At 38.0% G+C, this 12781-nt stretch overlaps 1 protein-coding gene across 1 annotated transcript in view; it reads left to right on the forward strand.

The window, feature by feature from the left end:
- The window catches only part of SPICE1 (spindle and centriole associated protein 1), a 63646-nt gene that overhangs the window by 12382 nt on the left and 38483 nt on the right, over positions 1-12781 (forward strand). The window contains 4 exon segments of the mRNA XM_073804223.1: positions 1624-1767; positions 6091-6193; positions 7015-7121; positions 10353-10468. Coding sequence (XP_073660324.1) covers positions 1624-1767; positions 6091-6193; positions 7015-7121; positions 10353-10468 — 470 coding nt within the window.

The following is a 12781-nucleotide window of genomic DNA, read 5'->3' on the forward strand; positions in this document are numbered from 1 at the left end:
AGCATTTTAAAGCAAAGCCCAGAGGACATGTCATTTTGTGTCTACATATTCAGTTTGTGTTAAAAAAAATAGATATTTTCATATATAACCACAATACCATTATCATGCCTGACAAAAGTAACACTAATATTTTGGTATTACCTAATCCCAATCCATATTCAGATTTCCCCGATTGTCTCAAAAATGTCATCTTCATTTGTTCTTTGTGAATCAGAATGCTTACATAATATTTGGTTGTTAGTCTCTTAATGGACTGATTTCATATTTACGTGGTGCAAACTCAGTAGTACATTTTATCAGATGACATACAGGTTTGTTCATATTCATAGTTCTGAATACTAGAGTGCTTGTAAAGCCAATATCTGCTTTTGTTCCTTAGCCACCTTAGTGAACTCCTCCCTTCTAACTCTTAAGCTGTGGCTCATATCTCTGCTTCTGCTTCTGGAATTCCACTTCCTTGGAGTCCTGCATCTCCATGGACCCACTTCCACATGCAGCCATTGCAGGGCTATAAAAACACTGCATTGTGAGCTCTTGGTGGTGATGTGAATATCATGGAAAGGGTGTGCCTTTGCCAGAGATAACTCAGTGGATTTTGTGCCTTTTATGTCATACTCAGTCTGTGTGTGTGTGTGTGTGTGTGTGTGTGTGTGTTTATAATTGTACATGTACACACATATGTAACTGAAAAATTTAACAAAAGAATTCTTTTTTTTTTTTTTAATTTATTTATTTATGGCTGTGTTGAGCCTTTGTTTCTGTGTGAGGGCTTTCTCTAGCTGTGGCAAGCGGGGGTCACTCTTCATCGCGGTGCACGGGCCTCTTACTATCGCGGCCTCTCTTGTTGCGGAGCACAGGCTCCAGACACGCAGGCTCAGTAATTGTGGCTCACGGGCCCAGTTGCTCCGCGGCATGTGGGATCTTCCCAGACCAGGGCTCGAACCCGTGTCCCCTGCATTGGCAGGCAGATTTTCAACCACTGCGCCACCAGGGAAGCCCCAACAAACGAATTCTTAACTTTTATTATGTGCAATGTGTTCTTAATATTTTCTATTCTATATTCTATTTTATTTTTTAAAAATGTTGGTTTTGATCCACTAATTTATTTTACCACCCATTAAGTGAGTCCCAAGATGCAGTTTGCAAAACACTACTTTATTGGATAGTCTTGTACAAAAGAAGTAGAAATTAATATTCTTTCATTTTGTGTTTTAGCTAGGTCTACTAGTTTGTTTTATTTACTTATTTTTTGGCCATATCACATGACTTGTGGCATCTCAGTACCCGACCAGGGATTAAACCCAGGCCACAGCAGTGAAAGCCCAGAATCCTACCCATTAGGCCACCAGGGGACTCCCTAGGTCTACTAGTTTTAGGTACTTCTTTTTCAAAAAATCATTTTTGAAAAAAAAAATCATTTTTGAAAATTTAGGAGATGGTGAAAATTTTGTGAATATATATATGTGTGTATATATATATATATATATATATATATAATATATATATACATATACTGGACTAGAAAAAATTTAAAAAATGAACTAGGTTAGGTTGTCCTACCATCTGAATAGGCAAGTTCTTTGTTCCTGAAACATTCTTTTATATATTTTTTCTTCCATATAGATCCGTCGTCATGAAATACACAAATCGAAGAATAGAGCATTAGTACACTGGGAGCTCCAAGAAAAAGCTTTGAAGAGAAAATGGAAGAAGCAGAAACCAGAAATTTCTAATCTTGAGAAAAGGAGATTGTCTATCCTGAAGGAGGTAATGCTAAACTGCATCATCTGTAGACTTAGAAAGAAAAGAAGAGGTAAATAGGTGTCTCTCTTTTTCCGCGTATTTGATTCACATTGGACAGACTCTAATCATTATCGTGTCCTTACGCAATGATCTACAGGTGGACTTTGGAAAAAGGAGCAGAGTGACGATTATAGTCTAGTTTTGTGATTTGAATTCCCGCTCTTCAGCTTACTAGCCAGGTGACCTTAAATTGTTAACTTCTCAGCCTGAATTTTCTTATCTTTAAACTGGAGTAACAGTATTTGCCTGATTGTACTGTTAGGAGATTTCAGTGATAAAATATTACTAAAGTGATTAGGACAGTCCTTGGCACATAATTAGTGTCATATATATATATAAAGCTGCTATAATTATTTTTCTCAGTTCAACAGCGATGCTGTTAGATTACTTTGCAAAAAAAAAAAATGTGTGCTAGTCCAACAAATTAGTAAGGCACTTGTCTTTGGCTTAATCTTTTGTCAGATGTAGGGTGTTTGAATAAGTAATCAGAGTGGGTAGGAATACATATTATGGAAAATAAGAAGAAACTGCAGCAAAACCCTTCTTTTATTTGGGCTGAAGTCATTGTAAAAGAAATGCCTGTTTTCTTCTTGTTCAGTGTTGGAGCTTATGGCACTTGGCTGTCTGGGTGACCTGCTGCAGCTTTAAGTCGCATTCTGTCTTTTGAGGAATTTGTTAGGCTTCTTAGTGAAATATGAAAGTCATAACTTTATATATCATGAGGAAGAAGTATATCTCCCAAATAAATGTTTACATGAGCTTGTAAAAAGAACAGTGGATTGAGAGAATGGTTCTTTAGAGGTACGTATCTTTTGGTGATCTTAGGCAAGTCACCTACATTTAAATGTTACATGGTAATTCTCCATGAAAGGCCTAAGAACACAGATCTGGCCAGGGAAAAAGGCAGCCCCTTTGAGGTGACTCTGGGCTTTAGTTTCCCCTCCCTAGTGGCCCCTGCTCATGTCCTGAATCCCTTATACCTTGTCGATGTGGTAGAATTAGGGATTGAAGAAGAGTGGTAAGAGAGGGTGAGTGAAATTTCTCTGCCTTCTTTCTGTAATGCGGCTTCTTCATGCCCTAGCGTAGTGTTTATCAACTCTGACTGATTCTAATTTCCATTTAAAAAATTCCCATTTGGGTTTCCCTGGTGGCGCAGTGGTGGAGAGTCCGCCTGCCGATGCAGGGGACACGGGTTCGTGTCCCGGTCTGGGAAGATCCCACATGCCGTGGAGCGGCTGGGCCCGTGAGCCATGGCCGCTGAGCCTGCACATCCGGAGCCTGTGCTCCTCAACGGGAGGGGCCACAGCAGTGAGAGGCCCGCGTACCGCAAAAAAAAAAAAAAAAAAAAATTCCCATAAAAAAAAAAAACAGTATCTGGACTCAGACATATTTATACTCAGGTATTCTAATTCAGTGGATCTGAGATGCAGCCCCACTTAGGTATTTTTAAGACAGTTGCTATGTAATTTTTAATATTTTGCTAGGGTTGAGAACCTCTGCTATTAGTGGGATTTAGGCATTTCCCTTTAACAACATATTTTGGAGGTTTTGCTATGTCAGTATTTAGAAATCTACCTCTTCTTTTTTAATGGCCAGGTAGTATATGGATATACCACAATTTATTTATCTAGTGCTTTATTAGTGGACATTTGGGATGTGTATCAGAGCATGGTATAAGCACCTGGAAAAAAAGAAGACCCCAGAATATACTGGTTTAAACAAAATAGAAATCTATTTCACTTTTATGGAACAGCTCAGATATACATGGTAGTGGTAGGGGGATCTCTGGTCCTTTATTACAGGGCTTCCATGTCTGAGTTTGCAGTGGCTGTTCCAGCTTCCTTCAGATGTTTCCCAGGCAGCATGAAGTGGGGAAGAGGATGCACGTTACTCCCTTTACGTATCACCCAGAAGCTCTGGCTTCTCTCCCATTGTCCAGAACTTCATCAAGTGACCACTGTCACCTGCAAGGGTGGTTGGGAAATTAGCTATGTACTTGGCTAACTTGGGAGTTCTGCTGTTAAAGAGAAAACAGAAAGAAAGGCTATTGGTGGATAAGTAGCAGTGTCTGCCACCGACAGATTATTTCCTGCCTGTCACTGTAAATGATGTAATGAATATCCTTGAATATGTTTTTGAGTACATGTATAAATATATGTGTAGGATAAATTCTTAAAAGTGGAATTGCTGAGTCAAAGGATTCATACATCTATTATTTCAGTGTTGCTATATTTGTAATGTCTGTGATAAGGTATGTGAGGGGACCAAAGGAAGAGTCCTCCTTGGGCATATCCACCTAGGTTTTATCATTATGTGTTAGAGCTACCAGGACCCGTCCCCCAGAAGCTGGGCTCCTAGATTAACGTAAATTAAGAAAAAAGCTCTTTGACCAGCATAGTCTTAGATTTCATTTGCTGTATGATCCACTCATGCCATGGGAATCAACCAAATAAGAGTCCAAATCCAAATCAGAGAGAGGGTGGCTTTGATAAAGATTTTGTAAATTTTAAAAGTATATTAACTAACCTAGTCTCTTTGTACTTTCCTAATTCTGTCTGGTTTTCATTACCAGAGAGCAAAACTGCTAGCATGAGAAGTTTCTAATAATGTTTTTGAAGGGACCTTGACTGATCTTTTGAAAATCCAAGATGTATTCTTGGATTAAGTTTGGTTTTGTGCTCTGCAAACCCATCTGGGGAATTAATATATACAGATGGGCCTGCAGAGATTGATTTGCCTATCATGAGGATGAGTTTTATCATAGAGGAGTGATAAAGAAATCCAGAAAGAGCAACAGAAAGCCAATGCTCTGACCTCTGGCCACTCAAGCTGTCTGCCCCAAGGAGCCTGGGCAGGGACTAGAAGGGAGAGGGCTGCAGGGCAGTGGGTTTTCTGGAGACCTCATTATAATTAGTATCAGGTCTTGATATGATAAAATTATTCCTCCACAATCTGCTTCTTTCAATTTATATCTCTTCATTTTGATAGGAAGTCAGTACCTTTTTTAAAAATAGTAAGCAAAACTGCTGCTAGGAAATATATTTTGTATAATTTTTCTAGTATAAATGGTAGATTATAGTGCTCCATTTACTTTCTCTCCTAAACTCTAATGGCATGTGCTACAAGATGGCTAACCAGGGATGAAAATTTAAGTTGTAACAACATTCTCAAATATCTCTAGAATTGTATACAGATTTAGTATACACTTTTGTATCTCTTGACAGGGCCTAGGATGCCAGTCTTCTGACTCCAAATGTGCTCTTTGTCCTGTGCCATTCCAAAACTAACTCTTTGTGGAGAGAACAGATTCAGGACTTTATTCTCACTAACAGAGGCAGCCAACCTGCTTGGCTTTAGCGGGGGAAGAAGGGCGAAAAAGTCAGAATGTGACTCTTGTTATTTTTTTCATGTCCTAAAACAGTAACTGAGGTCACATTGTATGCTTGTTTCCATGGTCTAGAGAAATTCTGGTAAGAGCGTTTGTTACCAGATGTTTTGATTTGAGTCAGTGTTGGAAACTGGAAAATTTCCAATTTTGAGACTCCTTTCAGCCTAAGAATGCGATCTGGTGGTGGTAGGTGTTGACTTGGTTTCACTCTAGCCCGTGCATCCTTGCTTGTAACTGGGAAAATTCCTAAGTTGAAAGTGTATAATCAGAGACACCGCCGTATTGGTATTTTTTGAGTTCTCATTTTTCCAGAATAAAAATCGAGCTTGTTTATAAATGCAGAAGCATCACTTTTTTGTTTAACGCCCCCAAAGTCGTGTCTCACGTCGTGTTTTTTAAGTTGTGGGTCATGACCCATTAGTGGATTATGAAATCACTTTAGTGGCTGAAACACCAAAGAGCCACACATCTGAGTTTATGGCTTAAAGATTCATGTTTAATCAGTGTTTTTCAAACTGTGGATCACAACTTTTTAATGGATTGTAAAATCAAGTTAGTGGATTGCAACCATCATTTGAAAAAATAGAATAGAAACTAAAAAGAAAATATCAGAGTGGTTATCAAAGAGTAAGTTTAAGCAAAGCTTTTATTTTGGTGTTTGTCTACATTTGTGTGTGGACTGGGTCATAATTTAATAATGTATTTCTTTGGATCAAAGCCAAGCATTTGAAATCCACTAATTATTATAATAGCTCCATCTACTGGTACTTAATGATATTGCCGCTGAAGGATTTGAGATGCTTTTTAAGCTCCTGCCTTTGTATGGACTTTTCCTTTGTGATTTATTAAGTATATGTATTTATTCTGAATAATAATATTTATCACTAACATGTGTCTAGATTCTTAATGACCAATACCAGATGCAGGATGTATTGGAAAAATCTGATCATTTGATGGCTACAGCAAAAGATCTGTTTGTTGATTTTCCTCGTAGGCGCACAGGTAAAGTAGTCACATCAAACAAAAGTTTCTTTATCTTATTCATCAAAGCCCACACCTGGCTGTTTGAAAGAATTTAAAATCTTTTCTCAGGCATCATATTATTTCTATCACATGTGTTCTAGGGTGGATAGCATACAAGAGTTGTTAGACATAGATTTATTACAGTTTATTTGCTTTTCACTCAGAATATTAACTATTACAAATTACTCAAGTTAAGGAAAGGTAAATTGTTATTATTTACTAAAACATTTTGTGAAATGTATAAGATTTCATAACTTAAGGTATGATTTCATTTTCAGCTTATTAATATTAAATTACTGTATAATTAAAGTATCTGCTTTGTATGTAATTTGAGTGAAGCTTAATTTGAAAACTAAAGCAACTTCAGTGTCTCTCTAAAAGGAACTTTGCCTCTTGTGAGATGCACAACATTATTCATTTTAATGTGTATATAATCTGTTGTTTATCTTAATCCCTAAAAACAGATCATTAGTTTTTAGTTTAAGGTTTGAATCCTGGCTTGGCCGCTCGCTAGCGTGACTCTGTGCCTGTTGCTTCACGTCTCTGAGTTTCAGTTTACCCATATGTAAAATAATGATACTAATAACCTCATAGGATTTTGTGAGGGTGAAACAATTTAATATATGTAAAAGCATTTAGAACAATGCCTGGCATATAGTAAGCACTGTTTAAGTGCAAGTTGCTATTATTATTATTTAAGATTTTCATACGATAATTCAGACCTATGGCAGTGTATACTATGTGTGAAGTCAATTTAATTAAATGAAACAAAGTCATCATGACTTATTTTCCTTCTGCAGGGTTTCCGAATGTAACAATGGCTCCTGATTCCTCTCAAGGTCCCATTGTGGTAAATCAAGACCCTGTCACCCAGGCCATCCTTAGTGAATCTGTTATTGAGCCTCAGGTAATGTGCTTTGCTCACAGCCATAATGCTCATGCTGAAATTCAGTTTAAGTTGATGTAGATAGGCATAGTGGTAAACATTTCAAAAGCTTTATACTATCTAAATACCAAGTTGTGGTTGCTAGAATTGTTCTTACTCAAGCATAGTGCACTTTCTGTGAGTAATGCTTGTACTAAACAAGATAGGACTAGATAATAATAGCTAACATTTATCGAGTGCTTACCTAGGAGGTAGTTACTATTATCCCCATTTAGCAGATGGAAAAACTGAGGCTCAGAAAATTAAGTAAGTTGTCCAAGATCACATAGCTAGTTAGCATGAGAGATGGCATTCAAATCTAGGCTGTCTGGCTCCATAAGACTGTGTCACCCAGAGATGTAGAGAACAAACGTATGGACACCAAGTGGGGAAGTTGGGGGGGTGGTGGTGGTGATATGAATTGGGAGATTGGGATCGACATGTATAGTATACACTAATATGTATAAAATAGATAACTAATAAGAACCTGCTATGTAAAAAATAAGTAAATAAAATTAAATACTAAAAAAAAAGACTGTGCACCATCTACAAATATGGAAACAGCAAGAGAGTCTTTCCACATCCCACTTTGGAGTCAGGTGAATCTATGTTCATATTCTGTTACTTAGTAGTTGTTCGATGTTGAGTTGATTTCTCAAGGTATCTGAGTTGGCTCAGAGAGTTTTTTGTTAAATGGGAATAGAATATACCTGCTATGGTTGTTGTGAGGATCAGCTCAGATAGGTTATGTAAAGTGTTGAGCATAATACCAGATATTAGTTCTTCATTAAATCTTTGTCCCTTCTTTTTTTAAAAATAAATTTATTTATATTATTTATTTATTTTTGGCTGCTTTGGGTCTTTGTTGCTGCACGTGGGCTTTCTCTAGTTGCGGTGAGTGGGGGCTACTCTTTGTTGGGAGCTGCTCATTGCAGTGGCTTCTCTTGTTGCGGAGCATGGGCCCTAGAGCACGTGGGCTTCAGTAGTTGTGGCACTGGTGCTCTAGAACACAGGCTCAGTAGGTGTGGCTCACGGGCTTAGTTGCTCTGCGGCATGTGGGATCTTCCTGGACCAGGGATCGAACCCCTGTCCCCTGCATTGACAGGTGGATTCTTAACCACTGCGCCACCAGGGAAGCCCCAAAAGAATATTTTAGATATCTGAAAGTCAGTGAATTAGTTCTAATGTATTAGTATGTTTAAAAAGCAGCTACCCAAGAAACTTTGAATTTATTGACTAGTTACATGGGAAAAGTATAATAGTAAAACATTCATTAGCTGTATCTTAATCTAATTGGAACTCTTAATTAATCAAAATGTTTAGAATTTTGAGATAGGAAACATTTTTTAAAAGCCCATGAAGAATTTAATACTAAAATAAGTCAACTTTTTAAGAATGACTAGGTCTCAGTACCTGTTTAATGCAATTTCCTAAGTTATTTGTATCTTTTATGAAAAAAAGGAGAATCATCAATTAGATGGATGATCCTAGGGAATTACAAGGTCCAGAATCATATAAATATACCGTTTTCTACTTATAAAGGCAATTAAGTAGAATGTTACACACATTTTTAATAGCCAAAGTCCATTAGCCATATGCCTAGCCAAAAGCCATGTATGTTTTGGCACTTATTAAAAAGTTAGCTTTCTGGGCTTCCCTGGTGGCGCAGTGGTTGAGAGTCCCCCTGCCGATGCGGGGGACACGGGTTCGTGCCCCGGTCCGGTAAGATCCCACGTACTGTGGAGTGGCTAGGCCCGTGAGCCATGGCCGTTGAGCCTGCGCGTCCGGAACCTGTGCTCTGCAACGGGAGAGGCCACAACAGTGAGAGGCCCAAGTACCGCAAAGGAAAAAAAAAAAAAAGTTAGCTTTCAAATGATCATGGTCTCTATGATGAAGGTTGGGAAGTGGCAAGAGGCAAGGTAAGAGAGACAAGAAGGAGCTGGGTTATGAAGGGCTAAGGAACCAGAAAGCAAGAGTAGAGCCACTAAAGGATTTTAAGAAGAGCACAGTCATGGCAAAATTGACAGTAACGTGGAAGATGGATTGGGGAGGGAGGGACAAGACTGGTGAGAGGATCTGGTTAGAAGACTCACATTGGAATCTTAGCGAGAAGTGGTGAGGACTGACCCAAAGCAGTGGCAGTAGGGAAGAAGGTAGTGGGGAAGAGGGATAGATTTGAGAGATGAAGAAGGGATAGAATTGACAGGATTGGGTGATTGATTGGATGTGATGGATGAGGAAGAAGGATAATTTCCAGTTTGCTGGCTTGAGAACCTGAGTGGATAGTGATGCTGTTTATGGTCTTGGTAACATGACAGGGACAAGGTTTCTGGAAGAATGATAGTAGAGGCTTAGGAAAATGATGAATTTTAGACATGTTGAGTATATGTGTGTAGGATGTTCTCCTAGGGGTATCTTTTAGGCAGTTGGATATAAATGTTGAGGGCTCAAGAGAGATCTGAGTGAAGCTAGAAATTTGGAAATTAACAGCATTTGGCTCGTAATTGCACCTTGGAATTAGATATAATCATACAGAAAATGAGTCAGATGAGAGGAGAAAAGGTGCAAAGGGAGAACCTTGAGTGACATCAGAAAAAGGGAAGGGTAGGAAAAGAACCAATAAAGGAGATTGGGAAGGAATGGCCAAAAGAAGAAAAACCAAGAAAATGTGGTATCATGGAAGTGGAAGAGAAAAGTTTATCTTCCTCAAAAGAAGATTTTGAGGGAAAGAAATGAGTGGTCATTGATGTCTAATGAGTCAGAAGTAAGGGAAGGCAAAGACAGAAATATCCATTTGATTTGGGAACAAGTGTGTTGATGTTGACCATGTAGAGAACAGCTTAAATGGGGTGGCAGGGCAGAAGCAAAGTTGCAGGGCATAAATGGTGAATGAGAAGTGGCAGGCAGCTTTTTCAAGAAGTTTGTTGCACAGAAAGAGTAGATGGTAGCTCGAGGTGAGTATAGGGTACGGATAAGATGGCAAAGACTTAGATTTAAATGTGGATGAGCTGAAGCCAGTAAGGAGAAGTTGAAGATGCAGGAGAGAGAAGCGGCAATTGATGGACTAGAAAGAGGTAAGAGGGTTTGGGTTCTAGACCACATGTGGAGGGATTAGCCTTAGAAGGAGGGATCTCTCTTCTGTTATGACAAAAAGAAAGGATGAGTGTGTATATAACCAACCTGTGTTATTATTTTATTGTTGTGTTGATAAAGGCTCTTAATGAAGTAGATGATGACCAACGAGAAGGAACTGTTAACAGCCAGGCAGAAGAAAGTGAGAATGAGTTGGGTAACTCTCTAAGCTCTCAGTCAAACACAAATGCGGACACGTAAGTATAGATGGCATAAGTATCTAAGATGCTTCCCTTTTTTCCAAGGCCATTTCTTCCCCCACCCCTACTTTATTGAGATATAATTGACATATAATGTTGTATAAGTTTATAAGGCATACAACATGTTGATTTGATATACTTATATACTGCAAAATGGTTACCATCATAGCATTAAGTGATGGATGGTTAATACCTCTGTCACATCATATAATTACCATTTCTTTTTTGTGGTGAAAACATTTAAGATCTTCTCACTTAGCAACTTGCAAGTATAAAATAAAATATTATTAGCTATAATCACAAGAAGCTGTTCATCTTATAACTGGAAATTTGTACCCTTTTACCATCTTCCCATTTGCTCCACCTCCCAGCCCCTGGTAACCACCACTCTGTTTCTATGAGTTTAACTTTTTTATTATATATTTTTTAGTTTTTAGTTTTTTGAAAATTGTTTTATTTATTTATTTATTTAGGCTGCATTGGGTCTTCGTTGCTGCATGGGCTTTTTCTAGTTGCAGTGAGTGGGGACTGCTGTTTGTTGTGGTGCACAGGCTTCTCATTGTGGTGGCTTCTCGTTGCAGAGCACGGGCTCTAGGCTTGTGGGCTTCAGTAGTTGCAGCACGCAGCCTCAGTAGTTGCGGCACGTGGGCTCAGTAGTTGTGGCTCACAGGCTCTAGAGTGCAGGCTCAGTAGTTGTGGCGCATGGGCTTAGTTGCTCTGCGGCGTGTGGGATCTTTCTGGACCAGGGCTCAAACCCGTGTCCCCCTGCATTGGCAGGCGGATTCTTAACCACTGTGCCACCAGGGAAGCCCCCTCAGCTTTTTTAGATTCCACGTATAAGTGATATCATACAGTATTTGTCTTTCTTTGTCTCACTTGTATTTCTCAATGTAATATCTTCCAGGTTCATCCATGTTGTCACAAATGGCATGATTTCCTTCTTTCTCATGGCTAAATAATATCTCACTGTATATGTATACAGTGGAATATGATACATATCTATGTATCTCAATCACATCTTCTTCACCCATTCATATGTTGACATATACTTAGGTTGTTTCCATATCTTGGTTATTGTGAATAGTGCTACAGTTAACATGGGAGTGCAGATATCTCTCTGAGATCCTGTTTTCATTTCCTTTTGATATATACCCTGAAGTGGAAATCCTGGATCATATGGTAGTTATATTTTTAATTTTTTGAGGAACTTCCACACTGTTTTCCATAATGGCTGTACCAATTAACAATGCCACCAACAGTGCACAAGGGTTCCCTTTTCTCCACATTCTCATTAACACTTGTTATCTCTTGACTTTTTGATGATAGCCATTCTTATTATAGATGTGAAGAGATACCTTATTGTGGGTTTGTTTTTTTAATCATTTTTATGTGTTTGTTTTATGTTTGCTTTTTTTAGTTTGCTTTCTGTTTTTGTTTTGTTTTTATTGTTTGTTTTTTTGGGTTCTTTTGTTTGGTTCTCTTGTTTTTTGTTTTCTTTGTTTTTTTACTTTTGTTTTATTTTTTGTTTGGTTTTGCTTTTATTGTGGCTTTGATTTTCATTTCCCTTATGATTAGTGATGTCAGGCACCTTTTCGTGTGTGTACTTGTTGGCTATTTGTACGTCATCTTTGGAAAAATGTCTGTTCAGTTCCTCTGCCCATTTTTTTTATTGGATTGCTTGGGTTTTTTGCTATTAAGTTGTATGAGTTCTTTATGTATTTTGGATATTAACCCCTAATTAAATATATGATTTGCAAATACTTTCTCCCATTCCATAGATTGCCTCTTCATTCTGTTGATTGTTTCTTTTGCTGTGCAGAAGCTTTTTGGTTTCATGTAGTTCTAGTTATTTTTTTTTGCTTGTGCTTTTGGTGTCAGATCCAAAAAACTGTTGCCAAGATCAATGTCAATGAGCTTCCCCTATGTTTTCTTCTAGGATTTTTACCATTTCAGGTCTAATGTTTAAGTCTTTAATCCATTTTGAGTTAATTTTTGTGAGTGGTGTAAGGTAGGGGTCCAATTTCATTCTTTTGCACATCTTTATCCAGTTTTTGCAATGCTATATGTGTGTATATATATATACACACACACACACACACAAGTATTTAAGTTGTTTCCAATATTTTTCAATTAAAAAATGCTGCAGTGAATAACTTATGCATATGTATTTTTGTATGGTTGAAGGTGTGTATTTAGAGTAAATTACTAGAAGTGGGATTTTGGGATTAAAAGGTAAATGCTATGTAATTTTGTTCTAAAATTACTGAATTCTGCTTTATGAGGGTTGTAGTATTTTGCACTCCTACTGGC

Source organism: Tursiops truncatus, chromosome 4 (assembly GCF_011762595.2).
Source record: "Tursiops truncatus isolate mTurTru1 chromosome 4, mTurTru1.mat.Y, whole genome shotgun sequence".
In the NCBI taxonomy this organism is placed as follows: Eukaryota; Metazoa; Chordata; class Mammalia; order Artiodactyla; family Delphinidae; genus Tursiops; species Tursiops truncatus.